Raw genomic sequence first — 20,514 nt, 5'->3', positions numbered from 1 at the left:
TGTGCTAAATGTTTATAGTAGCCTAAGAAAGAATGGCCCCTATAAGCTACATATTTGAGAGCTTAGTCACTAGAGGGTGGCACTATTTGAAAGGTTAGAAGATGTGGCCTTTTTGGAGCATGTATGCCACTAGGCATGGACTTATGCCAAGGCCAGTGTCTCCCTCTGTCAGGCTTACAATCAGGGTGGAACTCTCAGCTATTGCTCCATTGCCATGTGTGCTGTGTGCTGCCGTGCCTCCCACCACGATAATGGATCAAAGCTCTGAAAAGAAGCAAGTTTCAGTTAAGTGCTTTCCTTTATAAGAAGTGCCATGGTCATGGTGTCTCTTCACAGCAATAGAACATTGACTAAGACTGGGAATGTTGACTATTCCCTAAATGAAGGGACTAAAGCATTAGATGTTATCATACTAACATTCCCTTCACTTGGTAGAGGCTTTTGAGAGACCAACAGCCATAGCCAGGTCACAAGATTGGCTCTATCAAAACCCTTAGGCAACAGTGCCAATGAGGCCAAGTTAGATATTGGACTATTGTCTGCCACCTTGCTGTTCTATTTAAGACATTAACTTTGAGGTTCCCACAAAAGGTGGTAAAGGTCAACTCTTTTTTCTAAGCCACTTTCATGTTCTGAAAAGACAGTACAAAACTTTAGGGAGTAAACAAATGATTGCATTAAGTCATTGCATCAACAGGCTAATTAAAGCCAGAAATTTCAAGGGTGGGTGGTTTAGAGACTGGAGGATTCCAGCCCAGCAGTAGTACACAGTTAAGAAACCCCAAAGACTGAAAACCTTTGGACACTTGCAGCAGATCCCAGCTCAAAGGTTTCTTTCACAAGCTGTATCATATATACATTAAAGGCATCAGGAGGAGGGAATGAGGACTTCCAGCAAGATTAGATCCCTCAGTTCCTTCTGAGGAATCAGGAGAAAGCATAAAATCTACCTTCTCCGGGTACTTTGGAGGGACAGAGGTAAACTGCGGAACTGATTGCTGGGTCAAGTCAGTTTCTAAAACAAACAAACAAACAAACAAACAAAAAAACCAGAAGAGAGTAAGTGGTGACAGATAACACATACCCTGAGGACCAGAGCCCTCCTGAAAGCAATGTGCATGCACATGACTCAAGCAGGACACCTCTCCTAAACAGACAACTAAGGTACAGAGTTCAACTTCTGATCACTAGTTTCAAAAGGAAAGTTATTATTACTAGTAACTATTTGTGATTCAGGAGATGTCAAACAAAGCAAGTATTTTCCAAACTATACATCTCTCTCTTCCACTGTGAAATCTCTGGTATTAAACGGGCTTGAAAGACTCAACTCAAAGTCCTATACTTGTGAGATATTTATCCAATGTGACTTTTCACATATCCTTTGAAAGCATCTTCTCTGGAGTTTCAACAGTTGTCAAATATATAAGGAATTACTGCTATGTGAAATCTGATAGAAGTGAAGTGACCACCAAAGTAGTTTTCCAGTCATGCAATTGAAAGTTCACCATATGGCCTTTCTTGCATTGAGTGAGGTAGGATGCATTGATGGAGGTTTCCATCTACTGCACATAAGGCTTTTCTTTGTTGTGAGTTTCCTTGTGCTATAAAAATGAGTTGATTCCCTAAATCCATCACTTACACACATTTCTATGGTGTGGCTTTTTTTCCTATTTAACAATCGATGTTTTAGAGATTAAACTTTTACTAGAACCTTTGCATACTTGAGACCTTACCCCAGTGTGAAGTTAGAAGAGCCTGGCAGGTATGTATTTGCAATAGAAAGTTTTCCTATATCCACCATACTTAGAAGACCAGGACCCTGTGTGAAATCTTAGGTATAGAAGCCTGGAGGTGTGCTAAATAATTTCGTGTACACACACACACACACACAGATAGGCTTTTCTTTGCTGTGAAACTGCTCATGCTGAACAAATTAATTTTTTTGTGACTGAAAATTATTCCACATTTGTCTGATGTAAAAGTTCTCTCGAACTTCTGGGTTGTTATACTACAGTGCACACGTACGGGGCTGGCTGAGCTCTTCTAGAATTTCTCTGATCCGTGGGACTACAGCTCTCCACAAATGAAAGCCGGTCTTTTCCCCTTTCAAAGGTTGTCTTATGACTCTACTGCAAACTTAACAAGCGTCTCCTACATATTAGACATTTCACATGGCCACCACGCAGTGGGTTCTCCAGGCTGGATAACTGTTTACATTTTTTATTTTATGTTTAACAATGTTACGGAGGCAAGCTTCAGGGGTGTGAGGATCTGTTGAAGATGTCCGACTCACATCCTTCATCTTCCACACCAACCACGGAAGCAAGCTTAGATCTCTACCATCATTCCCTTGACCAAGCTTTGGTTAGCCGGGAATCCCTATTAGCATCTGTCTCTGGGGTACCTGGGCAGGATTTGGAAATCGGAAGTCCTAGGGACAGCACAAGCGAGAAGTTCTCCAGCATCACATTGTGGTACAGGAGCTTCTGAGCGTCATCAAGGAGACCCCACTCGTCCGCAGTGAAACGCAGGCACACATCCTCCAGGCTCACAGAGCTCTCGCCTTGGTTCCCAGATGCCTCTGCCATGGGGTCAGCGCATGCGTGGAGGCCTAGCCGCTGAATGGTTCTCAACCTCAGCTGCTCTCTGGAAAAGACAAGCAAAGACGACACACTGGGTATCCACGACGCTACATTTCAGGACGACACACGGAACATCACCGAGGGACAGCGAAGGACCCACCTGGGAGGTCTCACGGCCTCGCGCTGCAGTAGCCACCCGCCAACAGACCTCGAACCCCACTTCCAGAACGCAGCCAAAGCCCTCGCTTCAACGGACATTCTGTGGTGACATCACCGGAAATCACGCCCCCACCCCTGCCGCAGCCTGTGGCAAACCCCGGAGCAGCAGCCATCTTTGCGTGAGGTTTAAGGGAAAGCGGACTGGAAACATTACAAAGCCCTGAGGTCTCAGCTTCAGGTCCAGTCACGTCCATTCTAATTGTTGATACATATAAGCATACTTATTCATACATGCAATGTCAGAAACTATCCACTTCTTAGAAAACTCTTATTGCCCTGGAACCTTTAAGACATTGGTCATTGATATGGACAATATTGTTTTCTTTCCTTCTTCCTCCCTCCCTCCCTCCCTCCCTCCCTCCCTCCCTCCCTCCCTCTCTCTTTCTTTCTTTCTTTCTTTTGGAACTCATTCTGTAGACCAGGCTGGCCTCAAACTCAGAAATCCGCCTGCCTCTGCCTCCCAAGTTCTGGGATTAAAGGCATGCACCACCACTGCCCGGCGTGTTTTCTATTTTTATATCTTACTCTGATTGATTCTATAAGTTAATGGGACTAAGTATGATTTTCCATATGTACGGGAGCATTTTAAAACTCCTGCATTATTCTACTTACTATAGAGATCTGCTATGCTTACGAAAATTACATTTGGGAAAATTTATTATTTCTAAGCAAGGTCTTACACAGTAACTCAAACTAACCGCCAACTCATTGCAATCCTCCGGCCTCTGTCTCCTACGTGCAGATTAATGGTGTGAGCCAATCACACCAGGCTGGGAAGGATTTTTAAAATGATAATTAGTTGCCTCTAAGCAGTATGTTGACACTAATTCGGTTGATCTCATTTTTCTCATTTTAGGCATTATTTTAGTTAAATGTCTATAATAATGGGTCTCATTGGCATATTCATTCATGTATATATTGTGATATATTTTAAACATATCCCTGAATTACTATCTTTTGTCCCTGTCGTAGTGTCCTTTTGCTGTGAAGAGACACCATTACCACAGAAACTCTTACAAAAGAAAACATTTAATTAGAGCTTGCTTACAGTTTCAGAGGTTTAGACCATTGTTTTCACGGCAAGGAACTTGGCAACACACAGGCAAACCTGGTGCAGGAGAAGTAGCTGAGAGCTCTGCATCCTGATTGGCGGGCAGCAGGAAGAGCGAGACTATTGGACTGGCTTGGACTTTTGAAACCCCAAAGCCCAGCCCTAGTGACACACTTCCTCCAACAAGGCCCCGCCTACTTCAACAAGGCCCTGCCTCCTAATCCCTGCTGAGTACCACCGTCCCCTGATGACCAAGCATTCAAATAAACAAGCCTGTGGGGAGTATTCGTAATCAGACCACTACAGTTCCCTACAACTGTGGTTCCTTTACCCAAATAGTCTCCCTTCCATGTATTATTATTGTTATTATTATTACTATTATTATTATAACTAGATTCTGCATGTGAGAGCAAATGTGTCTTTGTCTTTCTGTTTTGACTTATATATCTTTAGATGATGATTTCCAGTTTCAACCATTTTTCTACAAATGGAATAATTTTGTTATTTTCAATGGCTGAGTAAAACTGTTGTATTCAAATTGTACCATCAGTGTATTGAGAACCAAGGCTTAAGTGAAGTCATGTGATTCAGTATGGACAGCACTACCAGAAACACCTCATTGTTATTACTGGTTTTTATTTTGCAACACTCACACATGACCCCATATGAACCCACAGTTGAAGTGTGCTCTGTTCTCTTCCACTAGTTTCTTTGTGTGTTTTGTTAGCGCCATATTGTCTGTCCCCTTTTTATTCCTACAGCTCCGCATTATAATGTTAAATTGTGTGCTATAACACCACAGGTATTATTTGGGCCATTCACTATCCTTTGTGTTTCTATTTGAATTTTAATATTTTTCTATTTCTGTAAAGAATACCATTGGATTTTAATGGGCATTACATGGATCCATAGATTGCTCCTTGCAACATAATCATTTTCACATAAGCTTTTCTATCTTCTAGGGTCTTCTTCAATTTCTTTTTTCATCATTGTGAAATTGTGATTGTAAAGGCCTTTCACAGCCTCATGTATTCCTAGGTGTGTGTGTGTGTGTGTGTGTGTGTGTGTGTGTGTGAGAGAGAGAGAGAGAGAGAGAGAGAGAGACAGAGACAGAGACAGAGAGAGACAGAGAGAGAGAGACAGAGAGAGAGAGAGAGACAGAGAGAGTCTTTACTGATTTTCTCTACAACATGTTATGTAGGAAACAGGAAAGTTGCTGATTTTTATATGTTAATTTCATATCCTGCTGTTTCCTGAAAGTATTTATGAGAACTAAGAGTCTTTGGGTAGTGTGTTTAGGGTCTTTTAAGCATAAGATTCATCACTTACAAATAGGGATAGCATTAGCTTTTTTCTCCTTTCTGAATCATTTTTGCTTGTTTCTCCTGCCTTATTGCTCTAGCTACATTCTCAAGCACTGTTGTGGGTGATAGTAGAGAGGCAGACACTCTGGTTGATTCCTAACATTTTTTTTTTTTATTCCTAACTTTTGAGGAAATGTTTCTGGAGTTTTATTATGAAAGGATTATTTAATGTTGTCAAATGCTTTCCCTGCATCAATTCAGATGATTATATGATTTTCCCCATGATTATATATATATATATATACATATATATATATATATATGTATGTATGTATGTATATGCCCACACTCTCTTTATTACATCCACTTAGTTGTATGTCCAGAAATCCCTGTGTCCCTGGAATGAAACAACTAGGTAATGCCATATGAAGTTCTTCATGTTTGCTATTGAATTTGGCTTGCAAATATTTTATTGAAGGCTTTTCTCTATATATTCATTTAAGAATTTGTACTATGGGTGTTGTTGTTGCTGTTGTTGTTGTTGTTGTTGTTGTTGTTTTGCTATACCTTTATTTGCTTTGGGGTAGTGCTAAGTTGGTTGAATAAGTTTTTAAACGTTCCTTCCGTTTATGTTTTATGGAAGAGTTTGCACATTCCGGATGTTCTTCTGTGAAGTTAAGGGTGGATTCATCACCTGATTATGGGCTTTCTTTACTGAGAGATTATTGTTACTTCAATGTCATTGCTCATTAAAGAATCATTTAGGTTTTCTATATCCTCTTTGTTCAATTTTGGAAAGTCTCATGTGCTCCAAATTTTTTTCAAGTTTATTGGTATGTATGCTTTCAAGACTTCTTTGTTTAACATTGGTGGAAAGAATTCCTTAATGATCTCTGGATCCTAGAGGTGTCTGTCATAACACCTCCTTTGTTTGTAATGTGGATCTTTACTCTTTTGTTTGGTTATTATGGCTAAGAGTCTTCTTAATAAGAAGAAGAACTCTCCTCTCTTGAGAGCAAATTGCACAGTACTTACGACAAAAAGAATAGAAACAATAGGAAACAATAGAAAGAAGAACTTCTATAATACCTACAACCAAACAAATCAAATACAATAAAATTCTATTTTAATTAATTTAACTAATTCAATACAATAAAATTCAATTAGAGACAACTGCTATACCATAGATAGCCACAGGAAAAATGTAGTACAAAAGAATGTAGAATGATTTATGAATTTAATTAGTTTGGTTTAAAGAAATAGTACTAAAATGATGTGGCTGAGGGAGGGGAATAAGAAACAAGGTTAAGAAAAACAAAAAGTATCTAAGGGAAAAATAAAAATCAAGATTTAAAATATCCGATTATCAAAGAAGACAAATATATTAATACAGTCAGGCAAAAGTACAAAGGAATTAAAATAAATTGAGAAATGGTAAAAACAATATTAAAAATAGAGTAAAAAATAGGTTTTTTGTTTGTTCTTTTGTTTGTTTGTTTTGTTTTGTTTTTTATGGAGCTGCTCCTTTCTGAATCCTCTGGTGTTAGAACCTACCAAGTCTTGTACCGCTGTACTGTATAGCACTAGGGTAGTCAGTTAGAGCTCTAAAGGGAGTCCCTGGGTCTAAGAGGGGAGAAAATTGAGCATTTAGGAGAGGGAAAATCAAGGGAACCCAACATTTTGCTTTCAGCAGTCTATCTCCCATTTAGCAGCAAGCCCATGTAATCATCTGTGAGAGAGAGAGCTTAAGAGATCTAAGCAATCCCTAGTCTTGGGCATATAGCTTTCGGTTCCATACAGCAACAGACTGCGTGGATCAGTGACCTGTCTCTGGAGGCTACCAACTTAGACGTCTCAGTCTCTGCAGGAATCCACAGAGGACAGGCCTCAGTTCTGACAATAGAGTTATGGGCAACCACCACTTGTTCAAAAGCTAAAGCTCTTGGCTACTAAACTTCTTGGGGCATCTATGAAGGTCTGACCCTTCCCAAGTACAATAGACAATCAAACTGTTGTATCTATGATGGGGAATCAGACTGTTGTATCTGTGGTGGGGAATCAGACTGTTGTATCTGTGATGGGGGATCAGACTGTTGTATCTGTGATGGGGAATTAGATTGTTGTATCTGTGATGGGGGATCAGATTGCTGTATCTGTGATGGGGGATCAGACTATTGTATCTGTGATGGGGGATCAGACTGTTGTATCTGTGATGGGGGAATTAGACTTGTATGTGTGATGGGGAATCAGACTGTTGTATCTGTGATGGGAGGTGCCCTGGATTGTTTTCAGGACACCAGATAGCTCAGCCTAGAGCAATAATCCCTGTCTGAAGTTGGTACTTGACTGTAGCATTCTGAGATACAATGAGCAACACGAGTTTCTTCTTCAGGGCTGGCTTGGTACTCAGGAAGAGTTGTTGTGGGACCTAAGGCTTCCACTAGGCATAAGTCTTGTGAGAATTCTGTGTGTCTCTCTGTGTGTGTATGTGTGTGTGTGTGTGTGTGTGTGTGGTCTGAAGCTGGAATTCCATTCCATTCCATTCTATTCTATTCTATTCTATTCTATTCTATTCTATTCTATTCTGTTCTCACAAAGCCTGCCTGGCTTGTATGGTTTGAGTGTCAGCTTCTCCAGCCCTGACATGGGGATGGCCACACTGGACTACAGTCCTTTTTGGCCTCCCCTTTCTGTTTCTCAGTGGTTTGAGCTGTCCTGTTACCTTTTGTTCTCTTCTGCCTGTGAGGTAATGTGCTGATGTCACAGCAAGGTTTATAGCCACATGTCACAAAATGGCATGGATACCCAGGCATAATACAGATGAACCAAAACAGAAGAGAATCTTTCACCATCCTCGAGTCCTCACGTAACCCACTCTTCCCTCTGAATATGGTCTTCTGCTGCTGTCCTTACTGGGATTAGGTAAGGAAAATTCTGCCATCTTACCTCAGAAGGCTCCATTTATTTTTAATCACTATTCATATGTCTTTCCCCAAAATTGGCCCATTATTATCACTGGCATCAACCCACATTGGCAAACACAACTACCAGCCAATCAGTCCAATAGTTAACTAAGAATAAACATCCCAAAACAGTATTCTGAGGTATAAGCATGTATCTTATGTTATGTTGCTAAAGACAATTTCTTTTTAAAGAATTTATAATAAGAGCTGAGAGCAGACCCTCCAGTGGACTCTGGCCCGGGGGCTGAAGGGAGAAGGGTAGCTCTGGCAGTTTACTGCGGGGAGGAGAGAGTCTGGCTGAGCTCAGCAGGCTGCTTGATTTGCCTGGCAGCTGTGGCTGGAACGCAGGGGGTAGAGGGTGCTGATGAAAGGAGGCAGTCCATGGTTTTAGAGCTTTATTATAGAAAGGCAGAGAGAGGGAGAAGAGTAATGAAGCAGAGAGTGGCTATGGCCACATGGAGAGGAGGGGAAAGGGAGGGTGAGAGAGGGAGCAAGAGGTGAGAGTAAGAGACAAGAAAGAGAGCAAGAGCTTAAGAGAGAGAGGAGGGGCCAAGCTGCCCATTTTATAGTGGGCTGGGCTACCTTGAGTTCCCAGGTAACTGTGGTGTGGGGCATACCTAGCTGTGGTCAGGTGATTGTGGGGGTGGAGTCCAACCAGAATACTAGGAGCTTGCAACATTGTCTACGATTGCCATAGGATAATGGAGCTGAGGGCTCGGTGGTGTCAGGTAAGTGATGTCTGGGGGCGTAGCTCACTGTTCCATCCCCTTTCTATTGGGTCTTCAGAGTAAGCCTTGCTCAATCAGAACACAGACTGCTTTTCAGGCTCAATACTGCCCATTACAATTTAGACCTCGACAGTATTTCTCTTATGTTTGGGCTCTTAACAGCTCACAAATTAGAACACTTACTTCTGAAGGTTAAGTACAAAAGAGTGAACGATGCTTCTATCTCCTTTATCTCATTAAAAACCCTATAAAAATTACAGAACTTTTATTTGAAGCTACCTTTTAAGAGTGAGTTTTCATATGCCAGGCTTCATTTAATAGCTGAGATTTATTTTAATTAAAAAATTCTTCTAAAACTGTTTTAAGGGAATGCTGGGAATAGATTTGGAAATTTCAATCACATCCCAGTGGACTGGAAGAGGGCAATTACCAGTTCTTCTTCATGGTAACAGAAGCTTGGCAGAGGATTACCTGATAGAGACAGCCATTGTGGGAAGGAGTAAGTCATCATGGGAGAGATGACTTATCATGGTACAGTCTTGGGTATAAAACAAGACAGAGAATTCAACAAAAGATCCAAGAATAGAACTTACCCACTCTAGAAAAAAAATAGAAAGAAAGAACTGGACAGGACTAGCAGTTATTAGCAGTTACTAGCAGTTAGAAGTATTCGAGAATTTCAATGGGTGAATGGAAAGGAGAAGAAAAAGTTATTTCCTAAATGGTTCAAATTTATAAGGATTGGCTTGTTTCATTTGTTTTGTCAAGCTTTATGCTTACTTCAAGTTGGGAACTTTCCTGGGATGTGTCTGCTACTAATCAATGTTTAAGAATGAGATCTTAGCCAGCATGGGTTGAAACACTGTGATTGGCAACAGATGGCACTCACTATAGAATAATCAGGACTAGGGTCAGCTACTTGGGTGAAAGGCCTACATAGCAACATAGAAAAAATTTTTCTTAGGTAGCATTCATTTTCTTCACAAAGGAATTGCTCTTTTTATTTGAGAAGTAAGTATTTGGTAGGTAAGAGTAGGATGGAGGAGGATGGAGGCTCATTCACTGCAGGGACTGTGGAATCTGCAAATTACCAATGCAGTACCATCCGTCATGGGACCTTCCTACTTAATGATCCCCCACTCAATACTGTTTATAAACAAACCTTATTTTACCTACCTTTGATGAGTAGCAGGATAAGCACATAATTATGTAGCACCAAAAGAAGTGCACAGAGTTTTGTTTGTTTGTTTGTTTCAACATCTATTCTGCAATTTACAGGGGGAGTCACAAATCCTTCTTATTTCCTGTCTCCTCGTGATTCTTTCCCACTATGTGACACAGAATGAGATGGAAACCATTGCTAATCTACAAAGCAGAATCTAATAGAAAGGAGCAGGGATCAGTAAAGGCCACACATTTTGAACAGCAATTATATAGAGAAATATAAAGTAAATATTGAAGATTGTCGACATGGATAAAATAAAGTATATTCAACAATGTTAATATTAACAATTACTGTCATAATTTTATGAAGCATCTGTTATATAATAAAGTCAGTTAACAGGTATCAAAATGATGTCTAGTGCCCATAAACAGCTTTTACATTCTTAAAGTGTGCTTAATGCTGAATTTCAGAGTAGAGGAAGAATTATCAGGAGACAGAAAAAAAAGGAAGACAGAAAGACTGATTGATTATGACTTTCCTTTAAAGTGTAGCATAAAAGCTATCTCTACCGAAGGTAATTAGGGAAATTATGAGACACAGAATTAGAAAATAATTCAATATTTCTTAGCAAACATATTCATAATAGTCCACATTCTTTCAACTCAATTTCTCTTCTTCCTAATTAATGTTGTCTAAATCTTTTTATAGATCACTTTTGTGAAAGATGAGACATTTTGTTTTCACGTTAGTGCCACTGATCAGTAATGCTCTCTTATGTAATAACATGACACAAGAAGAACATCAGCTTCCTCCATACTATGTCCTCAAGCATCATTCCAACCTCCTCTCTCAGGCTCCTCATCTGTGCAGCATCAGCCTTCTCCTCACTTCCTGAGGTAGTCCTTTTGCCTTGATTCCCTGGTTAATATCCTCCAGAAAATGGTTTCGCAAGCATGTCCTGAGCACCAGCCAGTACAAGTGTTTTCTGAAAGCACTCCTGGCCATGTTAAGTCTTGTCTTTCTGTCATCTGTCCTGCTTCCACTCAGACTCCTCTAACGTCCTTCTGCCTAGTGTTTACATGTCTGTCTCCTCCATTAAGTAGAAAGATCTTGAATGTTGCATCTGTGGCTTACACATTCTGGGTAGTTTATATTTGATGTTTCTTGAATAAAACCACAGAAGACTAGAACCAGGAAATCAATGATCTCTTCTCAGCTGACATACCTCTTGATTCAGAACTCTGTGCAGGGAAAATCGTGAAGACACACATTCTGAATGGGCTTCAGCCTCTCTCTTTACTTTTCACAGCATTTTAAAACAATGTGAACTTCCTCGGTTTCGCTTTCCCTGAATACCATGGACAGATAGGAAAATTTAAACACATCTTACTTTTACAATTTTTCCAGTAAGAAGATCAAAAGTTTATTTCAGAGCTTAAAGAGATTTCTTTAAATGCTATGTGTTGTAATTTATAAGAAGATCAAAATCCCTTCTGATTTACTAGCTCCCCATAATTCTTTCTGTTCTTTGAAATTCAGGATTAGGCACATTTTAAGAACATAAAAGCAGTTTAAGGGTGTCAAGAGCAATCATTGATAAAACCTCCTTATTCCCTTGATCCAAACCAAATCCTAATTAATGAAAGCACTTCAGTGCCTGAACAAAGGCATTTTATTCTACCTGGCTATATTAGACTATATTCCATTTTGGATTTAATGCAAAACTGAGAGGTGAAGTCAGTTCACCCCAGAAATATCTTCCAGCAGTAAAATGCCTGGCCCTCCACATATTTCTTTAATCACAAGGGCTCTTTATGCAAAACCTTTCATTTGGAAAGATTGAGGTACATAAAATGAGCAGGGAATATGAAAGTGCCTGTTTCAGAGAGAGAGAGAGAGAGAGAGACAGAGAGAGAGACAGAGAGAGAGAGCAAGAATATTTTCAGATAGGCAAATAGTCTAAATTCTCGTAATATATCTGTGAAGAATCACAAGAAGAAAGAAGCAGATGATGATAAGCCTGAGTTTTGTTGTGTCAGCACTCACATGATCTACCATATTCAGTGGAAGACCTCTGCATTGGCTGGACAGAGGCATATGACTTCACCCTTGCTCTGAGGGTAGGGGAGCTGTGCTGTGTAGTTGTTTGGCTGGAGAAGCAAGCAGATGCTTGTATCTATAGAAGAAAAACCCGCCACTTCCTCTGTCTGTGAAAGAATATCTGTGGTATCTATAAATAAACTTTATAGACTGATCCTGGGTCCCCCGCACATACTGATATCTCCTTTAGCTACTGATCTTCCAGGGACACAGTCCACAGGCAACAGTGTTTTCCAGTCCCTTCTCTGTGTTTAGGACATGAGTCAGGGCAAAACAACCTCAAAGCCAAGATGTGGGATAGATATGTTTATGTTGCTGCTCCCAGTTCCCATTCAACAAATCACAAGGGCACTGCTGTGTGAATATTTTTGGAGAAGGCCTAGGGAAAGGCTATTGCTCCAAAAGAACTGGTGTCTGAAACAGAGTGAGGGGTGTGGAGTTCATTTAACAACAGCATCAACAGCAACAGAGTACTGCTGAATTCAGTTCATTCTGTGTACAATGAAGTGCATGTGTTGTCTGCCAAGAACAAATATAGTAAATGGATATTATATGTATATCAACAAAGTTATTAAAACTCTGAATCATTCTACCACACTTTAATGCATTAAAAGGGAAATTAAAGCTAGTGTTTGATTGGCGTGTTTTAAAGATGGAAAGGCCCAGAGTGGAATGGGAAACTTCCAGGCTAGATTTCATTCTTGGCAGAGTTTCATCTGGCTATTGGCTGCTTTTCTAAAATTAAGTGTTCCTTGCTTCCATCCTTAATTATTTGGATGAATCACATTCTAGAGAAAACAAGTGTGTCATCTCAGTGTCTGTCTTCCAGGTGTAGTGGAATGTGGAACCCACAACAGCAAGCACAGCTTTACTTTCATAGGAGGCATGCACTGAAGCATACCTGTTTTAGGAAGTCTGATTTTCTCCTCAGCATCATGTATGTTAGTTATTTCTCCTCAGCATCATGTATGTTCATGTATGTTATTTCTCCTCAGCATCATGTATGTTCATGTATGTTATTTCTCCTCAGCATCATGTATGTTATTTCTCCTCAGCATCATGTATGTTATTTCTCCTCAGCATCATGTATGTTCATGTATGTTATTTCTCCTCAGCATCATGCATGTTATGCATGGGTCTAGCAGGCTAGGCTTTCTGAGCCTCCATTTCCTCATCCACAAATAAGAGAATAATAATACTTATTGGCAATGCCAAGTAAGACGCGATGTGTCATCTGTTCCACCATCTGTAGACACTACAAAAGCAACAGCTATTATACAGGGAAAAGCACCATTATTTACACAATGAATATATGAAATACCCTTTAGAGTATTAGAAATTCTTTGAGAGTGGGTTCTATCGCATATCATGTATATCCCTTTTAGAGGCTGGCAGAATGTGTACCTAGAAGGAACTAAGTAGGTATTTGTTCATTTGGCTCAAGCTCAGATTTTTCTCCAGAATAAAACTTTCCTAGCTTTCTCACACTTCTCTTCCCTTACTTTGTTTAGTAATTTTATGGTTACCCCCTTGGATTAGTTTCCCAGTTAATAGAAGACAGATGAAGAAGGAGACATTGCATATCAAAGGAGAAAACTTAGTGACATAGGCTTGTAGTATCTACTTGGGAAGCTGGGGTTGGGGAATCACAAGTTCAAGGCTTGCCTGGGCTACAGTGTGAGTTCAAAGCTACCCTGAGCAACTTATCAAGACTCTAAAAATGTAAAATTTAGGGTGGGAGATATAGGGTAGTGGTAGGGAGTTTGCCTAGCATTTCCAAGAGTGTAGGTTCAACACAGTACAAGAGAGCAGATGGAAACAAATAAAAAGGGAAAATTTTAAAACATACCTGTTTTAGGAAGTCTGCCTTGGGGTGCAGTATGGGAAGGCAGCAATGGTTCTCTCTTGGGTGCAGTATGGGAAGGCAGCCATGGTTCTCTGGTGCAGTGTGGGAGGCAGCCATGGTTCTCCTTGGGTGCAGTATGGGAAGGCAGCCATGGTTCTCTCTTGGGTGCAGTATGGGAAGGCAGCCATGATTCTCTGGTGCAGTGTGGGGGAGGCAGCCATGGTTCTCTGGTGCAGTGTGGGAGGCAGCCATGGTTCTCTCTTGGGTGCAGTGTGGGAAGGCAGCCATGGTTCTCTGGTGCAGTATGGAAAGGCAGCCATGGTTCTCTCTTGGGTACAGTATGGGAAGGCAGCCATGGTTCTCTGGTGCAGTATGGGAAGGCAGCCATGGTTCTCTTGGGTGCAGTATGGGAAGGCAGCCATGGTTCTCTCTTGGGTGCAGTATGGGAAGGCAGCCATGATTCTCTGGTACAGTGTGGGCAGGCAGCCATGATTCTCTCTTGGGTGCAGTATGGGAAGGCAGCCATGATTCTCTGGTACAGTGTGGGCAGGCAGCCATGGTTCTCTCTTGGGTGCAGTATGGGAAGGCAGCCATGATTCTCTTTTGGGTGCAGTGTGGGAAGGCAGCCATGGTTCTTTGGTGCAGTATGGGAAGGCAGCCATGGTTCTCTGGTGCAGTATGGAAAGGCAGCCATGATTCTCTCTTGGGTGCAGTATGGGAAGGCAGCCATGATTCTCTCTTGGGTGCAGTATGGGAAGGCAGCCATGGTTCTCTCTTGAGTGCAGTGTGGGAAGGCAGCCATGGTTCTCTCTTGGGTGCAGTGTGGGAAGGCAGCCATGGTTCTCTGGTGCAGCTAGGGAAATAAGTCACACACTCTCATACCCATTTTCAAGATTAGGGAACAAAAATCAATTGAGTAACTGTGCACATTAGACAGGGTTACAGGATCTGGTCCTGAAGCATGCTACCCCAGGTCACATCTCACAAGAAGCTGTCTCACAAGGTTAACATTAAGGTCAGATTTTTCTCCAGAATAAAGTTTTCCTAGCTTTCCCACACTTCTCTTCCCTTGCTTTGTTTTGTAATTTTATGGTTACCCCCTTGGATTAGTAATGTAACCTAGAAGGTTGTAAATGAGTGAAATAGAAAGATATCAGAAAAACAGCAACAATAGAGATAAGGGTGAAGGCCAGAAGTGCTTGTGCAAATTTCCAACCACAGAGGGTTTTTTCAAGAACAAGAGGTGATTGGGCAGAGGACTCAGTACACATAGAGGAGAACCCACTGAGCCACTTCTCTCTATTTCCTCTCTGTCTATGAGAGAGAGCATCTTTAAACTGTGAACCACAACACAGTGGGACTTCCAAATGATAGAAGGAACAGTGGGCACAATTGTATCTGCCCTATTTATCTGAGGTCAAGGTTTATATTCAGATAGTCTCAAGGTTATGAAATGGTCCCGTGTTTATTCAAAGGCCAATTTTAGTAATCTCTGCATTTATAGACATAGAAAAGATGCTGTGTGCCCATCTCTCTCCTACAATCTGGGTAAGCCTTAACCATGATTTCTTTATGCCATTCTCTCATACCTCACCTGCCCTTCTGCACAGGTTCAGAATTCTTTTAAACATCCTTTTCTCCTTTCCATTCTTTTTCCTTTTATTGATGAAACTGGTTCATTCAAATGAACATTTTCCCCCTTCTTCACAAGCAGCTGGGGTGAGCATCTGGGGGTGAGCAGCTGGAGGTGAGCAGCTGGAAGTGAGCAGCTGGAGGTGAGCATCTGGAGGTGAGCATCTGGAGGTGAGCAGCTGGAAGTGAGCAGCTGGGGGTGAGCAGCTGGAGGTGAGCAGCTGGAGGTAAGCAGCTGGGGGTGAGCAGCTGGAGGTGAGCAGCTGGAGGTGAGCAGCTGGAGGACAGCAGTTGGAAGTGAGATAGTAGTGATTAGAAGGAAAGAAATAAAGTAAAATAACCCTTTTCGGTGAACTAGTAAGATTTATTGGGGTTACTTACAGGAATATGGATGAGGGGTCACTGACACAAGCCAAAATGACCCAAAGACAGCTGTGTTACCAAAGCCCACCAATCAAGGTTGGGTGACAGTTCACAAAATCTGGGAGCCCAGAAGACATTGCACAGCCTGCAGGCAGCTCAACAGGTTGGCGAATGTTCTTCCCAAGTGACTGCTCTAAACCTCTTCCAGGCAGCCCTGCAGGTTTCTGCTTCTTCCAGGCGGCTTGCCTGGTGTAAAAATTGTTGCAGCTTGGCTTGTCTGAAAATGAGTTTTAGCAACATGGCTTTTTTTACTTTGGAGGAGGTCTAGTGAATTTGGTGAGTTTCAGAGACTTCCTGAAGCTAATTTGAGTTGTTTACCTTCCTGCTTAAAAACTGTAGAATGAACTGCCTCAGTTTTGAGGGAATGGTGACAGAGGACCATACCTATTACATTCTTACCTGCAGCTCTAGGACGGTATAGTTGGTGCCATGTTCCAAGCTGATGAAGTATTTTTCTTAGAATTGTAAAATCTTTTCATCTATGCTGTGTGAAGAAAAATGAGCTAGAACTGTGGTTATGGGTTTCAATTCATATCACATACTTATCATTTAAGACTGGTCTGGACATTTACACCAATAACAGTAACAGCATCTCAGGAACCTTTTGTTTTGGAGGTTTTGCTGGTAGCAGATCAGAACAGAGATCCTCTGAGGACTTATCCCTTACATATACCTCAAAGCAAAGCACGGCAAGGAAAAATAAAAATGCAAGTCTATGTTTTTGTGGTGGTGGTGGTGCCTATGTGCAATTACGTATAATTTATAGTTTTAGTTATAAAAAGTTATATAGAGACAATATTGAAAACAAAAGTCTTACCTTTTAGTAACAACACACTGGAGGGGACTCTCTGGAATTCCCTGAGAGCTACAGTAACCCTCTCAAAATGCAGTGTCACTAATGGCATCAGTATCTCACAAAAGCCTCCTCTTGAAATATAGCCATACTGGGGATCTAGCTTCCAACCCTTGAACCCTTGGGAGGAAGGCAAACACAAGCTGTAGCATGTAGTTACTCTGTGCACATCAGCCAGCTTGCCCCTGGAGCATAAGGAGAGGGGCACCATCCCTCCCTGAAACCTAGGATCTTTTTGTTTGATTGTTTGTTTTGTTTTAAAATGAAGATAGAGAAGATTTTCCCAGATGAAGAGTCTCCCTTCTTTTTTAGCAGAATATTTCTTTCATTCTTCACATGCAACCTTTGCACACATCCAAAGTCATGAACACATGCACAAAGGTTGGCTGGTAGACCAGAGCCCCTTACAGAGGAAGGGGAGAGATGGAAGTTGACGATGCATTACGAGTCAGTTTCACAATGTTATCTTCCTCTGGATGGTGCCCGCGGCAGCATCGGTTCTCCAGGCTTTCTGCCTCAGGCTCCTGTTAAGGGTACAGCTTTACTCGTTGATGGGCTTTCAGGTTTGAAAGTCTCTCATCTCTGAAGGAACTGAGGCCTGTTCTGTTTGGGTTTAGATATCTGCTATGTATCCTTGCTTTGTCAACTAATATATCTATATTTTGTCCAAATGTATTTCTCTGTATGTGCACATAAAATGTCTTCAGTTTATTTGCATGGTCTGCAGAATGCCCACCATCAAAAGTTTCCTGAGACTTGCTTGGTAAAATAAGAGTTTGTATGTGCTTAAAAAGAATTTCTGTTCTCTAGTGGTTGGGAACTCTGTTATATAAATGTTCATTACTTCAAGTTTATGAATTTTGTTACTCAAATATTGCATATATTTGATTAATTATTTAATAAGTCAGTAGCTACTATCAAGGCTTTCCACTGTGATAATAAATGTGACTCTTCTGTATTATAGTTTCATCAGCTTTTACTTTGTATACTTTGACATTACATGTAAAATTATAATTCATTTCTGGTCATTTGCTTTAGTTGTCAACAGAAGCCATCAAGCTTATAAACCACTGGTGCAATGGGATTCAATTCACTCTTTCCTGTGTGGCCTGATTTAATGAAAACATTCTAAATATTTCATTTTCACTCATTTGGTGGTGTCTCATCTTTCTGCTCCTCCTCCTTCCTTTGAAACAGTGAGGCAAGACTAGAGATGAGAATATTTTTCTCTTTAGACAGGTAGGACTTTAGACTTGATTCTTCTTGACCACAAGGAAATCAAACCAAACTGAACTGGTTGCTAAAACCCCAAGTTCTAAGTTTGAAAGCTATCAAATTTTACTATGAAATAAAACCTAGGCTTCACTGTAGTCTTTGTATGGCTTTTGTTTAGCTTTCTTTGTGGCACCAGAATAAACCAGTGGATGATTATTCAGTTTGAATGTATCATTAGAGCTTGAACTACCCATAGGAGTTCAGGGGCGCTATGGAGCAGTTACAACATAGCCAAGGTTAAAGAACAGAACAGACGAATCATGAGGTTAAAAGCCCAACATGTCCTTCTATAGCAACAGAAGTCTGTCAGTGACAGCAATCAGAGCAGGGACTTGATAGGTGGGCTTGGCATTGCCAGGCCTGGGTGCTATCAAGAACAATACCCTCTGTAGCACGAAAGAAGCCTAGGATATGAAATAAAGTGAGACTACCAGGTTACCGAAGGCTCATCTGGAGATGAGCAGCATCAGCCAACCAGGTGCGTCCCGAGGTTTGCGTTCGTCCTTTCCTGTCCTTTGTCCCAACACACTCTAGTTAGCTTAGGCTCTGACAAATGTCAAAGATGTTAGACTTATACTATCATTGGTAAGAAGAAAAAAAATCACCCGTTTTTAGGTACTTAAATTCCTAGACCAAAAGTAGTGATAGTTGAAGACATTTTATTAATGTCTTTCCAGGGCTGAGAGTAGCTCACTATTGGCTAACAATCCTGTTACTGAACTCCCTGCACCACCCACCGTCTCATCAGTCTTCACATCGTGTGTTACACACCTCTGCTTTCCCAAGGAGAAGAGTGCAGATAGCCATGCTCGACTCCATCTTAGCCCAGCCATCTTCAGCCCAGTCTTCTTGCAGCATTTTATAGGGTTGCTGAAGACCTAAAGATCTGTCATCCCTCAGGTTTCTTTAGAGCACTTTGTCCTTGTAAGGCCTAGTTTCTACCAAGCAGACATAATCACATCGGATTTGGAAGGCAGAAGCTGAAGAGCACAGCCAAAGCCTTTCCACTGCCTCTGCTACTTAACGAAACATGTCTACAGTAATGGCTTTGGTAGGGTGGCATTTCTATGGTTTTGTTTTGCTCTCTGTGTTCATGTGTGTCTGTGTCTGTGGTGTGTCTCTTTGTGTGGCGTGTATGTGTATAGTGTGTGTGTGCGTGTGTATGTGTGTGTGTGTGTGTATGCTTTCTGCAACAATGGTTGCAAGAGTCATGGTAAAATTGTTTTCTATTCACTCCTAAAATTTGAAGGCCTAATCTCTAGTGATGAAGAATGTGACCTTATTTGGAAATATTGTCAATGCAAGATAGCCACATCAAGTAATTAAATGAGTTATCAGGCATAATTCAATATGACTGATGTTTTTATGAAAATGAGAATTTAGGCACAGAGACAGACAGACTCACATACATGTACACACACACACACACACACACACACACAAATTCAAGGGTGGTTGATTCCAGGGCAGGTCCTCCTTTTGGATTGTAGACAACAGGAGGCAGGTGGTGGACTTCCCTCATGGACCTCAGAAGGAGCTAACCCTGCTGTACCTCAGTCCTTCTAGTTTCGAGAACTGGTAGCCATGCACTTCTATTGTTAGGCATCTTGTTTGGTGGCACGTTGCCATGGCAGCCCTAGAGAAGCAGTGCATCCCTCAGTGTAGCCTTCATCCTTGCAGGTGTTGAGAGGCAGCTCTTGACAGAGGCAGCGCTCGGAGGGGCAGAGAGTAGTGTCCACTAAGACAGCATACAGTCTAGCACCGTGGAGTGTTCTGAGGCCAGAAGCCACAGTTCTGTTTTATATTTCCCAACAATCTCATCAATTTAGAGGCAGAAGTACCAAGGTGTGGTAGGTCCTCAAAACTCTACCGTAGAACCTGTTCTTTCTCTAATGCGGCGTTATCATAGGACCTATTGTGTGATTCAGTGACATTCCAAACATCTGTGTTATCTTTGTCCATGTAAGACGGATCACTGCTTGGCCTCCCTTCACTTTGAGCAATATAGTGTGAATCACAAAGTGCAAGCAAATCAAAACAGTAGTGAGGTCGTGGAGAGAGTAGAAACTAAGTCTCCAGTCTCCTAAACACATTCTAGTTCTCTGTTGATGTCTCCATCATAGGAAGAGCTTTGCCTTTTGCATGGTAGTGGACTAGTTGTTCCTTCCAACTAGGTGGGATTTGGGACATTAGATATTTGTTAAGGGGCATTGGGAGATAAGGATGAGATCTGAGGAGAAATTGCAAGTTTTGCGGACCACATTGAATTCTTGGTAGTTTTACAGATTTAGAAAGCCCCTGTCAGGATGATGCACTGTGAAACCTCAGAGGAGAGCAGCCACTGGATCAGGGATGATGATGCACTGTGAAACC

At 41.4% G+C, this 20,514-nt stretch overlaps 1 protein-coding gene, 1 long non-coding RNA gene and 1 other non-coding gene across 11 annotated transcripts in view; 1 reads left to right on the top strand and 2 right to left on the bottom strand.

Annotated features, from left to right (window-relative positions):
• LOC116097830 (zinc finger protein 671-like) overlaps window positions 1-2,868 on the bottom strand; it is a 35,540-nt gene extending 32,672 nt beyond the window's left edge. For all 5 annotated transcript variants that reach the window (XR_004121575.1, XR_004121574.1, XR_004121576.1 and 2 more), the window contains exons 1-2: window positions 2,743-2,868; window positions 2,405-2,646 (exon numbers count right to left, since the gene is read on the bottom strand). Coding sequence is in view for 2 of the 5 variants with exons in the window: in XM_031380568.1 (XP_031236428.1) it covers window positions 2,405-2,646; window positions 2,743-2,840 (340 nt within the window). In the remaining 3 variants the exon portion in view is untranslated. The remainder of the gene's footprint in view (window positions 1-2,404; window positions 2,647-2,742) is intronic.
• Window positions 2,869-7,768: 4,900 nt separating this feature from the next.
• Window positions 7,769-20,514, top strand: part of LOC116097829 — an 18,313-nt gene continuing 5,567 nt past the window's right edge. For 2 of the 5 annotated variants that reach the window (XR_004121572.1, XR_004121571.1), the window contains exons 1-3: window positions 7,769-8,078; window positions 15,463-15,506; window positions 15,673-15,761. This is a non-coding gene — a long non-coding RNA (uncharacterized LOC116097829). The remainder of the gene's footprint in view (window positions 8,079-15,462; window positions 15,507-15,672; window positions 15,762-20,514) is intronic. The other 3 variants (XR_004121569.1, XR_004121570.1, XR_004121573.1) reach the window with 2 other exon arrangements.
• On the bottom strand, window positions 7,893-7,993 carry LOC116097976. The gene has a single exon (XR_004121637.1). It is a non-coding gene; the product is annotated as a small nucleolar RNA U13 (small nucleolar RNA).

The sequence above is a fragment of the Mastomys coucha genome, unplaced genomic scaffold (genome assembly GCF_008632895.1).
Source record: "Mastomys coucha isolate ucsf_1 unplaced genomic scaffold, UCSF_Mcou_1 pScaffold2, whole genome shotgun sequence".
Classification (NCBI taxonomy): domain Eukaryota; kingdom Metazoa; phylum Chordata; class Mammalia; order Rodentia; family Muridae; genus Mastomys; species Mastomys coucha.
This window is presented reverse-complemented; position numbering and strand designations above follow the sequence as displayed.